At 47.8% G+C, this 21,812-nt stretch overlaps 1 protein-coding gene across 1 annotated transcript; it reads left to right on the top strand.

The window, feature by feature from the left end:
• The first annotated feature begins 10,701 nt into the window (after positions 1-10,701).
• FAM181B (family with sequence similarity 181 member B) lies at positions 10,702-12,641 on the top strand. Its single transcript, XM_082065852.1, has one exon. The coding sequence runs from the start codon at positions 10,747-10,749 to the stop codon at positions 11,791-11,793; it is 1,047 nt and encodes a 348-aa protein (XP_081921978.1). The 5' UTR covers positions 10,702-10,746; the 3' UTR covers positions 11,794-12,641.
• Positions 12,642-21,812: the final 9,171 nt, after the last annotated feature.

Here is a 21,812-nt window from a genome sequence, read left to right as displayed (position 1 = left end):
GGCAGAGTTGGCAGGTGCCCTGAGTTTTTAAGATCTGTGTGAGATTAGTCTGATTGGGTTCATCATGGGGGGTCCCTTCAAGGTCAATGGGAAAACAGGAAATTGCACGGCAGGATCACTAAAATAGGGCAGAAAAATCACTCTGGAGCTGCCCATTTCTCTCCGCCAGCAAGGATCAGAGAATCATAGATTCATTTTGATTAGAAAAGATCTTTAAGATCATCAGTTCCAACCGTTAACCTAACACTGCCAAGTCTACCATTAAACCATGTCCCTGATTGCCACATCCACAGAAGAGGAGCCGTGGGTGAGACGGTTATGTGGGATCCTCTTTGACAGCCATGATCAGCGTCTTTTTTTAATTTCTCATCAGCATCTATATTTGGCAGTCTCATGGGCAGCATCTCATGGTCCTTACTGAATCACAGAAACATAGAATCATTTTCATTGGAAGAGACCCTCATGATCATCAAGTCCAACCATAACCTAACTCTGGCACTACACCATGTCCCCAAGAACCCCATCTACGTGTCTTTTAAACCCCTCCAGGGATGGTGACTCCACCACTGCCCTGGGCAGCCTGTTCCAATGCCTGACAACCCTTTCCAGGAATAAATTTTTCCTAATATCCAATCTGAACCTCTTGTGGTGCAACTTGAGGCCATTTCCCCTTGTCCTATCACTCACTACCTGGGAGAAGAGACCAACCCCCTCCATGCTACAACCTCCTTTCAGGCAGTTGTAGACAGTGATAAGGTCTCCCCTCAGCCTCCTGTTCTCCAGGCTGAACAGCCCCAGGTCCCTCAGCCACTCCTATCACACTTGTGCTCCAGACCCTCACCAGCTCCGTTCCCTTCTCTGAACTCGCTCCAGCACCTCAAGGTCTTTCTTGTCATGAGGGGCCCAAAACTGAACACAGGATTTGAGGTTTGGCCTCACCAGTGCCCAGTACAGGGGGACGGTCACTGCCCTGGTCCTGCTGGCCACACTATTCCTGATACAAGCCAGGATGCTGTTGGTCTTTTTGGCCACCTGGGCACACTGCTGGCTCATGTTCAGCCGCTGTTGCTCAACACCCCCAGGTCCTTTTCCTCCAGGCACTTTCCAGCCGCTCTTCCCCAGCCTGTAGTGCTGCCTGGGGTTGTTGTGACCCAAGTGCAGGACCCGGCACTTGGCCTTGTTAAATCTGAGGTCTTTATGAAGGTGAATTAGGGCTGTGCCAGGTGCAGGCTGCGATAGCCAAGGCAGCATAGAAACCCTCCATCCTCCAGTTGGGAACTCCCCGGGAGCACCAAAAGGAAGATGAGAGGGTTAACACACAGCAAGGGCAAAGCTCGGATGTCTTGACCAAAATCCAAGCCCCTGAGATGGGCGCTACCAAACTCCACCTGGCAGGAGCTCAGCAGCCCCCAACACGCGTGGCGGTTTGGACACGCCGGGCGGGACCGGCTGCGTTCCCACCGCCGATATGACGGCATCCCAAAGGATCTTTAGGGGCTGAGAAGGGGGGAAAGAAATCCTGGCATAGAATTTAAAATGTGCTCTAACCTTTTCTGCAAACTGAAAGCAAGAAAAATGCTCATAAAACTACTCTTTGTGCACAGAAAGAAGTCCATTTTTACACTGTTGCTAAGTTCCTTATTGTTTTCTGGCTGTTTTTTGTGTTTCTGTGGCAGCCTTTTCTGTGGGCCTCTTTCAGTGACTTAGCTATATTGGCCTGCAGATAATTAGATCAGTGCTATCATTTTCACTGTCCTTTTTCCTCTGGGGCTATTTGCATGATAATGGCAGTTTGTGCGACTCTCTCCCTTCGTCTCCCTCTCTCTTTTAACAAGACACCATTTCTAAACATGAAATAATTCAGGGAACAATCTGCGAGTTTTTTTAAAAAAAAGACTGAGAACATCTGGTTAAGAAAACATTTCTGGCAAACAAAAATCCAACGTATTTTTTAGCTATAGCTTTAAAAAAGAGTCGGCTTGCTTTGTTTTAGTTTGTTTATCTACAGTGTTTTTAGTCTATATGTATTTGCTGTATGCAAAGCTCCCAACGACACTATGCTCCCACTCTGGGTATATATGTGTATATGATGATTTATTATGTGTTTATCTGGATAATTTATAGACAAGTAAGATACTAAGATTTAAACTCTTAATGAATCCTGTGGACATTTGGGAGGCAGCTGTGCCCCACAGACTGGTTTTGACCATGCTGCACCACCAAGAATGTTATTTTTGCTGTAAGAACGTGGCCTTGGGACCAATTCCTGCTCCTGATGGGATTCAGCTCCCTGCAGACATCCCTCAGCAGGGGAGAAAAGAAATGGTGAAGAAAGTAAAGGGAGTTAATAAAACTGATGCTGGTATCAGAAGATTATGGAATCCATTTGAGATTTGGAATTCCCAACAGCAGTTGGGCAAGGGGCATCAGCTGTCCTACACCTGGCTGGTTTTGACATGGATTTGTGAGATCTTCATGTCACTCTGTCAAAAACATATTCCTGGTCCAGCTGCAGGTGTTGGAGGCCATGTCAAGCAGCCCAGCGCTGCAGTGGGTAGACGGTGAGGCTGGGAATAGAAAATCGTGTTTGCCTGTTTAGCCAAGCTTATTAAAAACTGCTTGAACCTTTCTAATGGGTCATTTTCAACAGGCAAAACTGGTCACAGTTTTGATAGCATTTTCAATTAAAAAAGAAAGCAATTTAAAATTCCACAATTGTCCGTTAAAAACAGAACAAATCAAAACATGACCAAAAAAACCAAAAACATATTGGAAAGAGATAGGGTTTAAGCATTTAAATACCAGGTCACAGTGCTGACCAACATTTTTAAAGATGACCCCATGCTGCAAATATCTCATAACAAATGTAACATGTCAGGAAAAAAAAAAGGATTCCTAAAGGCAGATACCTTCAAGGACTGGGCTCTGTGTTTGTCTGCCATGGGGTCAGACAGCTCCACCATTTCAGCAGCTGAGCCCCAGCTGTCTCCCTGGTGTGGACACAGATGAGATGGTGCCAGAGCAGCTTCCATAGGCAGAGGTGACCTTGTTGCCAACGTCATCACCTTACAGATCCATCAGCTGAGCTGTACCAGGCTTGTTTAAGAGATATAAAGGAACAAGAAGAGTTATGATAACATGGCCATGGTCACAGCTACCTGAAGTCACCTCCAAGTCTGAGACTCTTCAGCATGATTGAAGCATCATTTGAGAGCTACCCAGAGCGAGAGAGAAGGCTGAGCCCAGGCCGTGGGAGAGCTGGAAGGACAAGCAGAGTTTTGCTCATAACTACGTAGAAGGAAGATGCCACGTGTCATATGAGGATTTTGCCATGGGGTTTCCTGGCTCAATAAAATTGGTTATTCCCCAGTGGAGGGCAAAGAGACAGGGACTGGCTCACCGGCATTATGAGAATCGCTGAAACTCAGCAATTCTGAAAATTAGGTCTGTTAATTTGGGTTATTCATCAGTCAGTGACAGTCAGTAGAAATGGCTTCAGCTTGGACCTGGGCCAGGTCCTTACTTCAGAGCATAAATAATGAATAAGAAAACTTCTTTCTGAAACCCTGGTACCAATCACAGAATCACAGAATGTCAGGGATTGGAAGGGACCTCGAAACATCATCCAGTCCAATCCCCCCACCGGAGCAGGAACACCCAGATGAGGTTACACAGGAAGGTGTCCAGGCGGGTTTGAATGTCTCCAGAGTAGGAGACTCCACAACCCCCCTGGGCAGCCTGTTCCAGGCTCTGTCACCCTCACTGAGAAGAAGTTTCTTCTCATATTTAAGTGGAACCTCTTGTGTTCCATTTTGAACCCATTACCCCTTGTTCTACCATTGGTTGTTACCAAGAAGAGCCTGGCTCCATCCTCGTCACACCAAGCTGTGTGTGACCACAGACCACATGCCAAACAGCACCCAGCCCTCCTGTGCTCTCCATGCTGTGGATGGGGCACGGCTGGATCTCCGAGAATCTCCTCAGTGCCGTTGGTTTCAGTGACCACTCTGAGACACGTGAAGACCATTTTGCACCATTCGCTAAATCCTCACTGTTTGCGTCAGGTAAAATTCGAGGAGCTCCTCTCCTCCCCAAAGCCACGCAGCACATCCCAGCAAAGCCTGCCAGGGACCATCAGAAATAAATAAACTGGCTCCAGCCAAGCAAACAGGGACTAGTGGAGGGATAGTGTGCAGCAAAAAACATAGTGCTTGACAATAGCTGCTCTTTGTTTGCATTTCACATTTTATTTCCACCCAGCAAAGCTCTTCCAAGCAGCACCCGAAAATACAGGAATTAGTTTAGTCTCAAAACCCACTCATCTACCTGCATAAATGTTTGAGTGAAGATAAGACCCTGCAAATTTAAAGCAATACACAAGGACTAAGAGAAAAAAAAAATGGCAAAAATATTTCTCAATAATATGAAAAGTAATTTAATTTATTATTCTTTTCAAGTATGTGTATATGTTTCATCAACACATATTTCTACCAGTACCCAACTGTTGGACTAGGAGCAGGACTTAATGAAATGGAAATTACAGTTTCAACCCTCAAAACTCTTTCCTGAAGAGGCAAGTGGTGGTTTTTGCACAGCTTTTGTACGGGTGACAGCCACCAGCAATACCCCCAAGTGCTGCATTCAAGAAAGCAGCACACAAAATTTATCAAATGCACTATTTTCTGTGGCAGACGAGTTTGTGTTTTTGCAGCTTTTGTGGGATCTTAATGTATACTAAGTCCTTTTTCATCAACTCATAAATAATTGTGCAAAATTTAGGTGGAATGCTCATGTTTTCAGAGAGTATGAGAAAACATTTAACCCACTAAGGGCAACTTCAGTGAAGAGCTGAAAGCCAGCTGCCATCACCTTTAAAATTATATAGAAGATTTGAACAAAAGTTATGATAGTATGAGTGTTTCTCCAACCAGGAAATTTATATGATGAAAAACCAGCTACAATTTGAAACAGTGAAAGCAACACAAAGTTTTTTGAGCTAGTGCTGAGGTTTGTTTTCAGATGAGCTGCCCCAGGAATTAGATTTGGAGATGGTCCCTTCTCTGTTGCGTGCTTGTTCTGATCTTGTTCTTAAGCTTCCACATTCCCATAGGTAGACTTCCTTCACAATGTATCATATATAACGTACACAACACAGCTGTGGAATGGTATTTACAACTGTTCAGATGAAGGAGAATTAGATGGTTATTGGAAGAGCTGATTAAGCAACCCCAGCTTTAAACTGGAGTAACCTCACAGAAGTAAGGAATTCAGTGTTCTAAAACCAAGAGTGGAGTCGGGCTCAGCTGAACGATGGACTTTCATATTGATGTGGAAGATTAAACACAGTGCACTCATGTGCAGCCGATGTTTCAGCTGAGTCCTGCACTCCCCACATGGGTGAAACAACCTGCTAAAAAGTTTGTCCCCATCTTTCTTATTGGCCCCTTTTAAGAAGTGAAAGGCTGCAATAACGTCTCCCTACAGCCTTCTCTTCTCTTAAGTGACCCGCTATTTCTTTTCCAGTTCTAAACCATTTAATTTCTGCCCCCCCCCCCCCCACCCCCGGCTTTCTTAAAATAAGCATATGAAAAAATCAGGTTAAATGTTTAAATTCTACCTCAGACACTTGGGTCTGGCTCAGCAATGCTTTGCTGATAACCAGGAGTCTCCAGGGGCATCTTAGAGCTCAGCCCAGCCTGGGCAAGGACCAGGAGAACCTTTATGTGATTTCCTGATGGAGTGATGATCCCCCAAACACAAACACCACGGCTTTGCGCTTTGTCCTTGCAAAGCTCTTTCCAATGTCACGCAATGCTTACAAACACACGTCACCCACTCACCGGTGCCAGCAGAACCACCAAAACCTGCTTTGCCCTTTCATTTGGAGGGAATATATCCCAGGAGAACACAGTGTCACACACCGAGATTGAGAGAGGAAAAGGGAAACTGAGACAACAGCATCTGGAGGAAAACTGGGCTTTATGTGCAGGGTGCCAGGTCTGCAGTCCTGTGCCCACTAATAATTCCATCTGAATAAAATAGCATCTCTAAGAAGCCAGGACCATAAAGGAAGGAACCATGTTTGAACATGTATCATTTGATGGGGTCTATAGTAATTTCAGACAGGTGAGGACTGCATCTACATAAGCCACACAACCTTATTTATCTACGCACATATACTAAATTTAGGTTAAGTGGCTTGAATTTGGCTTAAGTGGAAAATGCCTTTCATCTCTCCTTCTAATTTTATTGAATATTTTATTGTCAATTTTTCTTTATTTATTAGTGAGGAAGCAAACCGGTATGTTTTAAAATTTCTCCCACTGTTTTGAGTATAAACTTCCTGAAGATTTTACCCTGTTTGCAAGAGATCCAGTAAAATGAAGATTTTTTTTTTTAGGTCAACATTTTCTCCTGGCAGACTGAGCCTGAAGTGCACTTTATTTCCCTTTAATTTAACAGCTCCAGCAGCTTTTCCAGTTAAATCGACTGTTCATTATTGAGCCCATTTATGAAGGGCTGTGCAGTGCAGTTTAATGAATCCCTGGCACAAAGCTCCCTTTCAGGGTAGGGAAAGAATAGCAGCCTATTTAGGTCCTGTAGGGCTGTATGTCAAAGGCTGCCTATAATACTTGTCAGGGAAGGGCAGAAATTCCCACTGATATAAGAATGTGCAAGAAATCAACTTTCACAACCAACTCGCCGATTAAGATGCGATCAGGAAATGAGAGTGTAGGTTGCGAACGGTGACACCTGTTTGGGCAGCCAGATTTTCCCATAACTTGATAACCATATGGGCTATACAACCGGGCAGGAAAACAAACCAACCTTCTCACTCCCTTCTTGTAGAGATTTTCTTACATTCATGCTGCCTTCCCGACGTTGCAGCGAAAGGAAAAGGGGTGAATTGCGAGGGCTGGGCTCAGTGCTGGGTTTGGTTTGCAAGTGATCATCAGATCATGGAATGGTTTGGGTTGGAAGGGCCCTTCAAAGCTCATCCAGTGCCACCCCTGCCATGAGCAGGGACATCTTCACCCAGCTCAGGTTGCTCAGAGCCCCGTCCAGCCTGGCCTGGGATGTCTCCAGGGATGGGGCATCCACCACCTCTCTGGGCAGCCTGGGACAGAGTTTTACCTCCCACATTGTAAAAAATGTCTTCCTCATGTCAGTGCTGAATCTCCCCTCTCTTAGTGACAGGGCACAGCATGAGATGTTTCCTTTAGGCTGGATCCTGGTGGGATCTTGTCCCTGCATTGCAGAGAAACATAGAATCATAGATCCTGGGCACTGAGACAGGTGGTCCCACGAGCATCAGGAGGGTGGATCCACCTTCTGCAACCTCCTTTGGTGAGGAGCTGCTCCACAAAAGTGCTGGCACTGTAACGTGGTCCTCAGCTCTGCAAGGCTTTCTTGTTTGCATCAGCTGCTCTCTCCTTTCTGGCCCACTTGATCTGCAAGAATAACAAATTGATCTTCTTGTGTAGGGCTTGACTGCAGGGCTAGGAGCTCAGTTTGTGGCCCATGCAAAACATCAGCGAGCACGGCGTGTCCCTGCTCCCTTTGATTCACAGGGTGACTGTGCTGCGGTCCCCTCTAAAGAAGCCAAGCTTGATGCCAAGGGCATCGTTCTGGAAAGCCTTGGTTTAATCCCCAGAGCTGGTCAAGACGCTGCTAGCTATCACGAGCAAGAAAAGAAACAAAACCAGATAACTTCCCTGCACAAAGTGGGCAAGAAAATAGCAGTAGAGCCCCTGGAGCCCCTTGTGAGCACTGGACACTGTGCTGTGGGACGGAGATTTGGAGTGTGGGAAGCACTTCTGCAGCCACTTCACCCACCTGGGTCTGATGGGGCGAGAGTGGAGGGACCAGGACATCTGGTCCCAGCATTTACCTGGGATTGGGGTTATCCTGTGGGTCTAATCCTAGAACTCCCCAGACATTAGACCTCGCCTTGCTGGAGGGGTGTGCGAGCCAAACGGCACGGGCTGAGCATCGTCACCCTGAAAGAGCACGGGCGGAAGACAAGCATTGGTTTGTAGAGCTGCTGTGAGAGACGTTTTGCAGGAATAACCAAACCGCTGTTTCCTTGGAAAAATTAAGTTTCTTTGCAAGTTGTGGGCATCATGTGGTTTAGCAAATTTCCCTCCGGGCATTGCCCAACTTGGGGTAATCAGCTCTGCTTGAGAGAACACGGAGAATAAGCATGTTTAATGCAATTATGAAAGCTTTCTAAATCTCCAGGTCTGCTTGAGAATATGTAAATTTGGCTGCTTAGCACAACTGAATGCAAACTTTCCTTTGCATGCCTGACAATTGTTTTAATACTCTCCAATTTTTAGGAGGTAATAAAGTCTCCCGCTAAACCGTAGCTGAGCTCTCAAAGCTGTTTAATTGAATGAATTCAGCCTTACAGAAGTGAAGCCAGGACTTTCAGCTTTTTTTTGCTTTTCTCTAAGCCACCGGATATTTAGCCGCTCTGCATATAACACCACCCAGCCTCATTAACAACCCTCTTTAGACAAGCTATGAAATATTACCACTACAGCACTGGAGCAGATACTAATTTGCAGATGACTCAGTGCTCTATCAGAGTCGTTTCACGTTGCTCAGATAAGAAATGGTCCCAAAGCGGCCGCGCTTGCAGTGACAGACAGTGATGCCCATTTTCTAGACCAATGCGCAGTTTGAAGTGGCCTCAGAGTGGGTGCAAAACTACCTAGTGGAGCACACGGGGGATACATACGTTGTTCTTTACATTTTCCCGTCAATAAGAAAGCTTGGAGCAGGCTGCAAAGCTTGACAGGGCTTGACAGGACCTCAGGGTAAAAGCTCAGGTTGCTAATCCGTGTCAGTTGTACTTGAGCTAAGTAGTTTAAATCCACCTCCTATGTAGACATATTCATTCTGGTATGGAGAGACATATAGATTTCCCATAGCCTTCTGCCTACTGTGGGGTTTTTTTGCTTTGATTACACAGTTGTACCCAGATCAACTCCCCATATAAGAGACTCTGGGAGGCTCCAGCGGGACAGGTTTTGCAAGGAGACCGGTCCAGATGTGCCGGCACCAGAGCCAAGGCTGTGCCTGGGACCACGAGGCTCTGCTGATGATGGGACCTGCTGAGATGCAGGTGAGAAACCAAGAAAATCAGCATTTTTGTTTGGCGGAGGATTTTGAGCCTTTTTTCCCCTCTCATCAAATATCTGTTTTCTCCTCTTTTCTCCTTGCAATACTCACTTTGCATTCAACAAGTGTTTGAAACCACTGTGAGGTTAATTGGGCTGATTTTTCTGTTTTACCACTAAACGCAGTCTTAGGAAGATGTTTCCTTTTTCTTCTGCAAAGTTTTGGTTTCTCCTTTTTCCTTCCAACACAAAACTGCTGCATTTCTAAAGAATCGATGCAGATCAAGAAAACTCACCTTACTTCAGTCAAAATCAGATATGCACCTTCACTCATACTCAGACATATAAAATCACTGAAAATAAATCTGGAGCTCAAAGGTTTGAGGTTGTTCTACACCAAGGTAAAAATTTTCTAATGGAAGATCAACAAAATACCTTCCCCTTCTGCCTCCCCTGAAAAGATAAGATAGTTCCTTCAGGAGCCATTATCAGTACTTCCAGGAGCCACTTCACCAATTTTTCTACCTTCCATATGGAAGATTTATATGGCTGCTTCACTAAACTCATGCAAGTAAAACTCTTTGGTTTTAACTGAATGCAGCCCAATCATTTAAAATCCCTACGGGATCACAGTGTTGGATTTTATCAGGACTTGACCTGAGTGGGAAAATATAATATACTTGGTAACGTGTATACTAACGAACTTAGAACAAAACAAAACAAAACTGCTTTGGAAATCAATTTAGGCTCGCACATGCTGGTGGGTGTCAGAGCAAGAGCTGTGCAGGGGACCGGCTGTGCGGGTCAGACCTCCGTAGGGGAAGACACTTTGTTCCAGCTGAGCATCTGCAGGAGGGGAGGGATGGGGCTGGGGCGGCTGCGTGCTGGTGATGGGGAACGCACCGATCAAATAGAACAGTTTGGGTTGGAAGGGACCTTCAAAGCTCAACCAGTGCAAATCTCCTGCCATGAGCAGGGACATCTTCACCCAGATCAGGTTGCTCAGAGCCCCGTCCAGCCTGGCCTGGGATGTCTCCAGGGATGGGGCATCCACCACCTCTCTGGGCAACCTGGGACAGGGTTTCACCACCCTCAGTGTAAAAAATTTCTTCCTCATGTCTGGCCTGAATCTGCCCTTCTGTAGCTTAAAGCCACCACTTTGTTCTGTCGCAACAGGCTCTGCTAAAAAGTCTGTCCTCATCTTTCTTATCAGCCTCTTTTAGGCACTGAAAGGCCACAATAAGGTCTCCCCAGAGCCTTCTCTTCTCCAGGCTGAACAACCCCAGCTCTCTCCGCCTGTCCTCACAGCAGAGCTGTTCCAGCCCTGATGGGGTCCGGGGGATGCTGGTTCAGAGCGGATCTGTGTACCTGCCGGGAGCTCTGGGTACCTGTCCTGGGGTGATGCTCGTCCCGCTGCCGCTGTCCCCGGCCGGGGGTGGGCGCACCCGGCTCGGGCCCGGCCCCCGGGCGCCCGGCGGGGAGGAGGCGGGGAGGGCCGGGCCAGCCCCGCTGCTGAGCCCTCCTCCTCCTCCCCGCCCGCCGCCTTTTCCCCGCGGCCGCCGCCGCCTCCCGCCCGGTGCAGCCCTGCGGAGCTCGGGGCGGCGGCGCCCCGCCGCCGGCCATGGCCGTGCCAGCCGCGCTGCTCAGCCCGCACCACCTCCTCTCCTTCTGCTTCCCCGCCGCCGGCGGCCTCCTGGGCTATGCCGACCTGGAGAAGGGCTATGAGGGCGGCGGCGGGGGCGACGCGGGGGACTTTAAAGAAGCCACCAGGGACCTGCTGAGCTTCATCGACTCGGCCTCCAGCAACATCAAGCTGGCGCTGGACAAGCCGGTGAAGTCCAAGCGGAAGGTGAACCATCGGAAGTACCTGCAGAAGCAGATCAAGCGCTGTACCGGCATCATCGCCGCCGCCCCGCCGCCCGCTCCTCCACCGCCCGCCGCCTCCTCCCCGCCCGCCGCCTGCCCCGCCAAGCCCCCGCCGCGCCGAGAGGCCTCGCAGGCGGCCAGCAGCCTCCAGAGCAAGAGCCTGGCCGCCCTCTTCGGCTCCCTGCAGCAGGGCCGGGGCCCGGCGAGCGGCGGCGAGGCGGCGGGAGGCGGCGGCGGGGCGGGCGGCGGCGGGGCGGCGGGCGGCCCGCGGAAGGTGCCGCTGCGGGACCGCAACCTGCCGCCCTCCTTCTTCACGGAGCCGGCGCTGCCCGCTGCCGCCCGGGGGCCGCCGCCGGGAGCCAAGGAGCTGGAGAAGGGCGGCGGAGCGGAGGCGGCCGAGTTCTTCGAGCTGCTGGGCCCCGAGTACGGCGCGCTGCTGCCCGAGCACGCCGCCCCGCCGGACGCCTTCCCCGCCCGCCTGCCCGCCGAGCTGGGCCTGGAGCACGGTCTCTACGAGGTGCCTCTGCCCGCCGCCCACCACCCGCTGCTGGGCGGGCTGGTCTACCCCGAGCCGCCCTGGAGCCCGGCGGGGCCCTGCAGCCCCCCCAAGAAAGCTCCGGCCGAGGCGCTGCGCCCGCTCTACTCCGGCGGCGGGGAGGCGGCCCCGGGCAGCAGCGAGGAGCCCGGCGGGCACCTGTCGGCGGGGTTCACCGCCTTCTTCCCCGAGTGCCCGCTGCCCCCGCCGCAGGGCCACTACGACTACAGCGCCGGCTTCCACCGCGCCGCCTACCCCGGGCTGTAGGGCAGCGCCCGGGGCTCGGCCCGGCACGGTGGGGTGCGGGGAGCCCACCCGCGGGGACCTGGCGGACGCTCCGGGGACAGCGGGACCTCCCGCCACTCACGCGTGGGGCTGAGGGCTCCGCCGGCCCCGCCGCGTGTGTGTGTGTGCGTGTCCCACCCGAAACCACGGCTCCCGCAGGACTCAGCTTCGTGCTCCGCCAGTCGCCTCCTCATGCGATTTGGGAGCTGCTGCAAATAAAATGTGAAATATTGGGTTCCTTCAGGTGTTTTTCTAGCGGCCGGTGCCTCCCTTCCCTTAGCCTTCCATAGGGGTCAGGTTTTGTCCTGCTGTAGGCAGCTCGATGTGCCTGTTCTGCGGGACACTGCGACGGGGGCTGCCCTTCTTGAAGGCAGCCGCGACCACTTGTAAATGATCTCAGTCTAAAAGTAAAACTCCGTCAACTCTTGCGGTGCACTGGGAGTTTTTCCCAGGCTCGCTTGCATCGCAAGTGCTGGTGGATGTTCCGCTGAACACGCAAAAGGCGAGGAAAAAAAGAAATTCAACTGAAGCAAAATTAAAAATGCTGCTACCAAAACTTGGTGTCCCGAAATTTAACAATGTCTTGCAGGATCTTGCAAACAGCAATTTACAGCGATACGTAAGTTAATTGACGGCATAAGTTCGGGACAACAATGTGCTGTAGCCACTGCGGCGATGTGATTCCTGCAGGCGGTTGGATTTCTTCCAGGAATGTGTCAAAGCTCGGAAGGCAGTGCGGCTCGGTCTCATTGTGTACAGGAGATTATTTGATAATCATTTAAGTTATGTAAAAGAGTGTATGATAGGTCCTACAAAAATAAAGCTACACAATAGATCTAAGATCTGTGGTTGTTACTGCCGTTGAAATGCAGCGTTCAAGGGGCTTTCACTGCGCCTCCATCCTCTGTAATGGTTTCTTGGCAGGAGTTAAGACAGGCAGCGGTTTTTGTCTTCCCTAAAATCTTTTGAAATGCCGTATTTTATCCACAGCGCCGTATTTTATCCGCAGCGACTCGTGCTTGTTTTGCCTTCATTTGTACCGGCTGTTCCTTTAACTTGCTAGAAAGAAGGGAATGATAATAAGTGACAAAGCCAAGGGATGAAAATTGTAACAGTTATGAAAACAGATCAAAATAGTCGGAGGTTTCCTATTGAGATGCAAGTCTTAAAAGGCAATCCCGCAGCCTGGCGCCCCGCCAGTCCCAAGCGGATTGTTTGTTTTTGAAACAGGATCCACATACGGATCAGCCCAAGGTTTTACCCTCAGTGGCGACAAATCCTTGTGCTTTCTATCTTTTAAAAGATAATCTGAAAGGTAAAACAGTTTTCTTCATTCATCAACACAGATTTAACTTTTCAGAGACGTAGGGTCAAGCTGTTGGGATGTGTGGAGAAGTATTGCAAGATCTTCTGGAAATAAAACATGAGAGACTTTGTTTTGGAAATGGGCTTTAATTTTAAACAGTGAGGGCTGTAACTTGTGCTGCCTCTTTCCTTCCCAAAACCTGCCCAGGGTCTCCACAAACCATATGGAAAGGACCCACCATGGATAAATGCCCACAACTCTCCAGTGACTAAAAGCTGAAGGCTGTTAAGGAAAGCAATTTTTGAGTGTAGTTTTGCTAAGCTTCACAAGAGCGTGCGTGAGGAACAATGGGCAACCATTGGTAGCTACAAGGTAGCTGGACAAGGTAGCTACAAATTAGGTTAATCCTGCCCTGCTGCTGGTTTCGATGACGGGACCAAGTCCTGCTCTGAACTCGGTCCTGCCTTCTTCATGCTGGCAAACCTCCCGGTGCAGAGCTCATGGGTTTGCATTTGCAAGCAGCACACCGCCAGGTCCAAGCAGAGCTTGTGTAAAACTACGTTTTAGATCATCCAGACAAGAGCAGCTGGGGGGTTATTTCAGTTGGAGAGATTTTTTTGTTTTGTTTGTTTAGGAACTGCTTCAAGCATATGAATTTGTAGCACATACAGTCAGCTGCTTGGGGTACTTCAGCTTGATGGTGCTGTGCTGATATGTGTCATATTGCCCGGCGTTCTCACCTGAGCTGCACACCTGAGATCGGTGCTTTCAGCAGGCTGAGCAAACAAAGGGGATGCTACAATGCAATGGGCTCTGCTAAGGAGAGGAAACACCTTTTGTCCTTTAGGATTTCACTGAGCAATTTATTTATTTCACAAGCTCAATATGCAAATCTATGTTAACCAGTGACCTAATCCTGAAGACCTTCCAGCCATCCTATTTCTCAGCTTTCTTGAAGACTTCAGTGTGATTTTGCTTGAAAAATGTCTAAAGAGGTCTTCAGGAATAGTTTTCTGGGATATGCTATGTAGACACTGCAAACCTACCGGCCTCACCATTCTATGCCAAGTAGGCATGAAGTGCCACAAATCTGACCTGCTGGTGGTTTCCACTCATTTGGTGCTCTGGTCCCTTGTAGATGGTGACCTGTGGTGCTCAGAAGCTGAACATCATCAGCCTTCTTGGGTTATATCTTATCTCAAACAAGTGGGAGAAGCAGCTCGGTGGGTGTCAGTGGAGCTGGGCTGGTATAAAACTGTGGTGGCAGCTGTTTCCAGATGCTGCCAGGTTGGGAGGGTTCTTTGCAGGCTTGCAAGAAGTTGGGGACGGGCTCCAGATCAGAGGCTGGAACAGCTCTGCTGGGAGGACAGGCTGAGAGAGCTGGGGTGTTCAGCCTGGAGAAGAGAAGCTCTGGGGAGACCTTATTGTGGCCTTTCAGTGCTTAAAAGTGGCCTATAAGAAAGGTGGGGACAGACTTTTTAGCAGGGCCTGTTGTGACAGGACAAGGGATGATGGTTTTAAACTAAAGGAGGGGAGATTCAGGACAGACATGACAAAGAAACTGTTTATGCTGAGGGTAGTGAAGCCCTGTCCCAGGTTGCCCAGAGAGGTGGTGGATGCCCCATCCCTGGAGACATCCCAGGCCAGGCTGGACGGGGCTCAGAGCAACCTGATCTGGGTGAAGATGTCCCTGCTCATGGCAGGGGTGGCACCGGATGAGCTTTGAAGGTCCCTTCCAACACAAACTATTCTATGATTTGAGCATTCCAGGAGCCAGCCTGGCTGAGCAGCAGCTGCAGATGTTGCTTCAGTTTAGCTTCTGCACTGCAATAGTGCCTTAAAGGGGCATTTTCAGATTATAACAGTTTACAATGAGAAACAAAACTAAACTAAACTAAAAACCATCTAGTATCAGTATTCTTCGGAGTGCCACTGCGTTTCTGCCCGTGGATGTATCTGAGGAGTACCTGGTGTGGGGAGTCTGATAAGGCCGTAGAGGAGCTGACAATGGCCGGGTCGATCCCGGCGGCTTTTCCCACAGCAGAGCCCAGACAAAGAAGCTCTGTGCAGCTCCCGAGGACGCTGGAGCTCCTCTCCGAGCCGCCGAGGAGGCGAGGGCACCACCACCAGACCAAGGGTTGCCATCTAGCCGAGCCGCATCTTTTATCTTCTTTGTGCTTGTGTGGGCTCTTTTTGTCGCGGTTGTTTCCCCCAGCTTGAATAGCGCAGGCACGGAAAATGTCACAGAAGAGTCTCACTCAGAAACACCCTTGGGAAATTGCTTTCTCCACTGAAACACTGAAGAGCATCATCTTAAGCAGCTGTAAGAATAAAACCTTTTGTAATCAAGCAAGATATTTTGGTTTATCTGGCGCACTTTTACAAGGACTCTGTCCCTAAGAACTAAAGCTGATCCTTTTTAGCTTTTCTGTCTTAAAAGAAGTGTGTCCCTTTGAATGGAAATGGGTTCTGTTTGGCTGGATCAAGGTCAGACTCTCAAACTATTTGTTTTACAAAGCCTGCACTGAGTTCCTCCGATGTACTGAATTCCATTTTGTTGCTGGTGTATTTTACACATATTATCTGTTTTTATGGGTGATCTGAGTGGAAAAAACTTGTCATATGCAGTCAAAGATGATAAATGGGATAACAAGAATGCTTCGTTATATTTTTAGGTGAGGGACTCTTACCTTTCCTTAATGGTGATTTTTTGATGAATAGCAAAGGGTTCACCAGGAATAGTTATTACTGCATCTCAATATTTTGTGATTTAAATGTTCTGGGTCAGAAAGATTATTTTATTTTCTTGGATGGGCTTTAGAAACAGGCTCGCTAACTATTTAATGACCTGAGCTCGGGATTACTCTAATACAGCCTGACCATTGATGACGAGTCATCTTCGGTGAGCTTACATAGTTGTTCAAACAATGTTACTAAAAGAGATACAGGAGTTTATTGTAAACTCTCTTTGTTTTCTGACTTTTTGAATAAACTGCTTTTGGCAACGGTGCAAAAACTGAAGGTCACTCTGCAGTTACTGGCAACAGGAGGGAAGAAGTGGTGGAGTAACTCCATAGTGACGTGCAAGCAATTTGGGTGCAAATTTGATGAATTCAGGTGTATGTACAAATGTGAATACATGAAATGGGAGCTGGGAATACTTTTGGGATAGCTTTATGTCAGCCGAAGAGACTGCAGCCTGCTTGCTCTGAAGTCAACTCATCTCTCATTTTTAAGATTGGTAAATGCCTAAAATCCAATTACTTTCTTGTAACACATCGACATTAAAAAAATAACAGTGTATTATAGTGACCCCGTCTCCCAGAATCTCTGTGGGTAAAGATTAGCAGAGTGTAGCTGAAAGATGACATTATGAAATGTGCAGTGAGAACTTATATTTTCTGTGTTTTATAATGTTTTTTTGATACCTCACTGTAACTTTGATTATCCTGGGTGACTCCCCTCCCTCACTGGCACAGAACTGCTTCCCTAGACTGGATGTTTTTAGCCTTTTATGCTTTCTGGACCCTCTCCATATCAAATGAAAATGTACTGTCAAAGCCTTGTTTTTCCTGGTTGTTTTGGTTGCAGTTTTCCAGAGATCGCAGGCTCAACATCACCGCATTGATGTCCACGGAAAATACTTTTAATTGCTTGAGTTGGCCAGTGCAGGATCTGAGGAACACGCAGCATTTCCCAAATGATGCTTCGCCTTTTCTTCTCTGGGATGGGTGGAATCACGTCTTATTTATGAAATCTCTGTGACCCTCCCTGAGGCAGCTAAAACTGCACGATTTACCCTGTGCTGCTTCCGGGAATCCCCAAAAATATATGGTGTATAAGAAAATGTGCATTGGTCCGTAGTAAGGGAAGTAGGACAGGATTCAAAGTTTGTAGTAATGGGTTCTGGTGCTCCCGTAAGTGCATGTTTTGTGTGTTAAGAGTCTCCTGTTGGGCATCTTGGACTGGCTCAGGCTCAGCAGCTCATTGTTATTCCATCCGCGGGCTCTGCTGAGCAAATCCTGGCAAACCCTGCTGTGCCAGATGAAGAGGTGACTGTCCCCATTTGCCACCCTGCCTCTTTGCGGCATGGACTGAAGGGAACGGTGCCTGTCCCTCCGCTGCTCCAGGTTGCCGCCGGTGCCCAAGTCCCTCTTCAAGGAGGGTTTGGAGTGAACTGGGGCTCACACTGATCAGCCTGGGACTGGCTGGAGTTCAGCTCAGTCGTTTCAGCCACAGCTCAGCAAATCTGCTTGCAGGCTGGGAGTGAGTTAAACGTGGGACACCAGGTGACAACAGTATTACTAGTAGCTGTAGACAGGTAATAAATACAGACTGATTTCTGTTCCTTCAGTAGAAGCTGGGCATAACATTGTGGCAGATGCACTCGGCCCCCTCCCAGCCAAACCAGCAGCAGTTTGGTCCAGGCTCCAGAGGAGGGAAAGACCTGAGCTGCATCCAGGCCAAGAACTCCCTCCAGGAGACCCACGGGGAGGCAGAATGGCACATTGAACACTGGTGGCTTGTGGGCACAGGGAGCCTCGTGCAGACTTTTCCTACTGTGTGCAGTTTGACTATGAGTCAACCACTTCATTCTATAAATACGAGTACACTTTGAGCTCTCCCTGCTGAATAAGTGAGCTGTATGGCAATGGCTTTACTACTCGCAGGTCAGTGGATGAGCCCAATTCAAGTTCAATATTAATCATTAAGTAGATGCACACCAAATTTAATGGATTATATAGAGATATAAGGCTGTATGATTTTTAATATACTCCTTGATTCGTGTTACGTGGTAGACTAGGTTTGCTAAAATTTTAAGCTCGTATTTACCAAAAGCAACTGCAGACTACACTAAATGCCTGCAAGATAAAGTTTAGCTTGCATTTTGCTGGGAAAAATGGAACTGACTGGGAAAACAAGGATCCAGGGCTAACGCAGAGACATCACAGACATCTGCAAAGCGGGGCCTATTTTGCACTTTGCTGAGAAGAAAAGATCCAGACAAAACGACACCTTCAAGGATATGGACCAAACCCAATGTCTACAACTGAACAAAACAAAGGCCCACGTGGAGTCAGGGAAAAAGGGTCCAATGGGGAGCAAAGGACCTGGTGGTGAAATATTGCTATTGGACTGAATCACGGTGTGAATGGTCTGTAAAGATATAGAAGTTTGTCGTTTTCTGTGCTCGGCTGGACCTCTGCGCAGGTACCAGCTTGAGCCAGCCCTCCCGCTCTTCTACTCCATTACATTTTTTATCTTCCGAGAATTTTGTTTCCTGAAAGTCTGTTTTACATGCCTGTGGGGGACTACGGTGGGTCCGTGGATTCCCTGACGGAGGGCATGGGAACAGAAATTAGCCTTGAAGATATCAAGGCCTACCCGTGAGAAAGATGGGAGTGAAGGAGTATCTGGAGATGTTAAGGATGTACCCATGACAGAGAGGGGAGTAGAAGAGTAACATTGATGATATCAAAATTAGCCAATGAGATATTACTGCTGTAACTTGTAACCAATAGTGAAGAGACACATGAACTGGTAAAACTGTATAAAAATGCACTTGTGGCAATAAATGGCACCTACTACTTTCATCCTGGAAGAACTTGGTCTATGTCGTTTGTCCGTCCCAACCACGACACATGCCATTAAGGGCCTCACCTGAAAGTTTGCCACTGGGGCTTTAAAAATAGGCTCCAGAGCGAACGTTTATCAGGGAGAGAAGAATCCCGAACGTTTGCACTGCGATGGACATAGGCCTGGCCTGAGAGTTTGTCTCCAGAGCTCCAAGACACAGCCCCTGGAGCGAATGGTTATGAGGGAGGGAAAATGCCTGAAGTTTGCTTTGTGAATGGATACAGGCACCTGGGAAGAAGGTAAGCAGCATTCGGCTTGGCATATTTCCCCATGCAGTAAATAATGCAGTGAGCCTGCCGCCAAACTCTTTTAAGTCATGCTTCTCTCTAAGAAACCTAAACATTGTTCTGCAGCAAGCAGAACCCTAAAATCACTCCACTGCGACAAGTATTTATGATTTTTTTTTGGTTCAGCTTTATAAAAGATACAGGCCCACTGCTTAAGCCTCTGCGTGCCTCCAGAGTGGTGAAAAATCAGTGGTTAATTTTGAATTTGGTGTTGCCAGGACGCTCTTCAAATGTAAAGAATCCTGGCTGAGACGGGCTGCTGGGACAGGGGTGGTGGCACAGGAGAGGTGGTGGCACAGATTTTTTCTCTTCTCATTTTCTTAATTGCAGACCGTGATATTCTGCTATACTACAAGGTGAAGAATGAGTTTATAGGGACGGATCCCTGTGACCCATATCAGTGACATGTAGCAGACCGTCATCACGGTGAAGAGCTCAAGTCTATGCTGAGTGCACTCAGGTCTCTGCTGTGGGTTCAGGCTGAGGTGGCCTTTGAGAGCGATCCCAGGCCCTCCCTTAGTATGACATACATAGTACTAATATCTATCTCCTTCTCCTCCCATGTCTCTTTGAGGTGCTCAGCTCCTAAACTAGCTGGATTGAGGCTGAATTGATTTAGGCCTGAAAGGTGCTCCCTTCCAACAATTAAAAATGAGGTTCAGAGTGAATTGTTGAGATCTCCAGAAATCTCAGTGATTTGCTGAAAAAATCTGCAGGATTTACAGATTAAAATACCATTTATTGTTCCGATTGCTGACTACGTGAATACAGCGTGGGTGCCTGTGCGTTGAGCTGGACTCTGACACATCTCTGGTTTGAATAACACCAGCCGGTGCTACAATTCTGCCATCAAACCACCTCCCAATTCCAGCAGTCTCTTCCCCACCAGTGGTTTGTCAGCTAGATTCGTTAGGACGGGACTAAACAGCCCTGTTGTTCTCAATGTACAAAAAGCGGAGAACAGATAGGCAAAATTGGGTGCGAATTCTATATAAAAGGGAAATTCCTTTCTCCTACCACCATTTTTCACCAGTGGAAAATTAATAAGGAAGAATTTTTTGCATAGTAACGCTTCACTGTAGAACCGAGCTTTACAGATTAGCTATAATTGCTTCCGTGCACTCAAATAATTGAATATAAATCAATTACCACCATTTTAGGTATTTGAACTGCCAAGCTCGCTGGATGAAGAAAACCCTTTCTCTCCTGTTTAATAGCCAGACCTTTAGCTTCTTTGTTTATCCACATATCTGGGACAAATGATTCTAACTCAGCCATTAATTAGTGATTTTATCAAGATTTTCCTTTCATGACTGAAAGGTCAGGACACCCTTGAAGCAAAACAAATGTCTCTGATTTGCACATGAAGTCAAGGCTTGTGAGGAAGAAGCCTCAGAAAATGGCTTAAAGGGTAGAGGTTTAATTTGGGGTGGATGCTTGTAAGAACACGCCTGGTGTGCTGAGAACAAATGTGATGACCAGATAGCCTGGATTTTATCCACAAGTCTGTGATTAATATTTGTTATGGATTAGATGACCCTTCAGACCTAGAGCAAACTGATAGAAACACCAGGCCCAAGGGCTGAAGTAAAAGTTGGGCCAGAGGAGCATGGCCCTGACCTCAATATAATTGATTTTTATTGTATTTTTCCAACACTCTTCGGCTGTGAGATCCACATGCTGACTCCTGGGTGCCAAGAAGAACAGGTTTTACTATGGGACAAACTCTACCTGACTAATGCAGATCAGCTGCGGTTATAAGTAAGATTCAATTTTGTTAAATAAGAGGAGAGATATGAGTGACTAGGCAAAGAGAAGTGAAGGGTTTTTCGGGCAGAGGTAATTCAGATATCAATTGCCAGGCTCAACATCATGTTAGGATGCCATAGTGATCCTTTCTGGGCTTGAAATAGGTATTACTATTGCCACATTATTACCTGTATTGATGTATTTTCCTTGTATTTATGCTATTTTTATCACTGTTTTCAAATCATCCCCTTTTTAAAAATAAAATTAGGAACAGAGGACTTGTTCTGCACTGAGAGAAACAGTGGGAGCAAACACAGAAATCCAAAATGATCTGCTATAACTATCCTTGCTCTAAATCAGAAAACAGAACACAGTTCCTAAATATTCAACTCGCGCTTTTCCTACACAAATTCAATCTCCTACTAGTTAATGTGTCTGGTAGGGCAGCCACCCAGCAATTTCTCATTTCAGTGAGGAATCCTTCTAAAGGAGTTTTTCTTGTGCAAAATTGGAAAAGAGAAAAAAAAAAACAAACCTATTCAATTGCCACTGCTCAAGCTGCCGGTAAAACGCGTTGTACCAGTGACGGGACCTTCCCAGCCAGGCAAGACCTACAAAGTCCTCTACAGCCCTCAAGCGGTTCACTTTGAATCCTGCAGGTTGGGAAAGCAATGCCCCAGCCTTGGCAGGGAGGCTCTCAGGGCGGGCACAGCCTTTCCCCCACCAGATAAGTCACTAAGGAATTTGCTGTGCCTTGCCAGCCTTTCCTTTCCTCTCCAGCCCCATGAGCTGCAGGGAGGATGCACCGAGTTCCAGCAACTTCAGCTTCTCAACTGCGTGTCCAGCTATGGAACAAGCTGGAGCGCAGAAACCTTTTTTCTTTTTAAGAAACTAATGAAATTCACCAAAGGCAAGTGTAGGGTCCTGCACCTGGGGAGGAGTAACCCCAGGCACCAGTGCAGGTCAGGGATGGACCTGCTGGAAAGCAGCTCTGCAGAGAAGTACTTGGAAATCCTGGTCAA

Source organism: Streptopelia decaocto (assembly GCF_964273445.1).
Source record: "Streptopelia decaocto genome assembly, chromosome: 1".
Lineage (NCBI taxonomy): Eukaryota > Metazoa > Chordata > Aves > Columbiformes > Columbidae > Streptopelia > Streptopelia decaocto.
The sequence above is the reverse complement of the archived record's forward strand: the minus strand, read 5'-3'. Positions and strand labels throughout refer to the sequence as shown.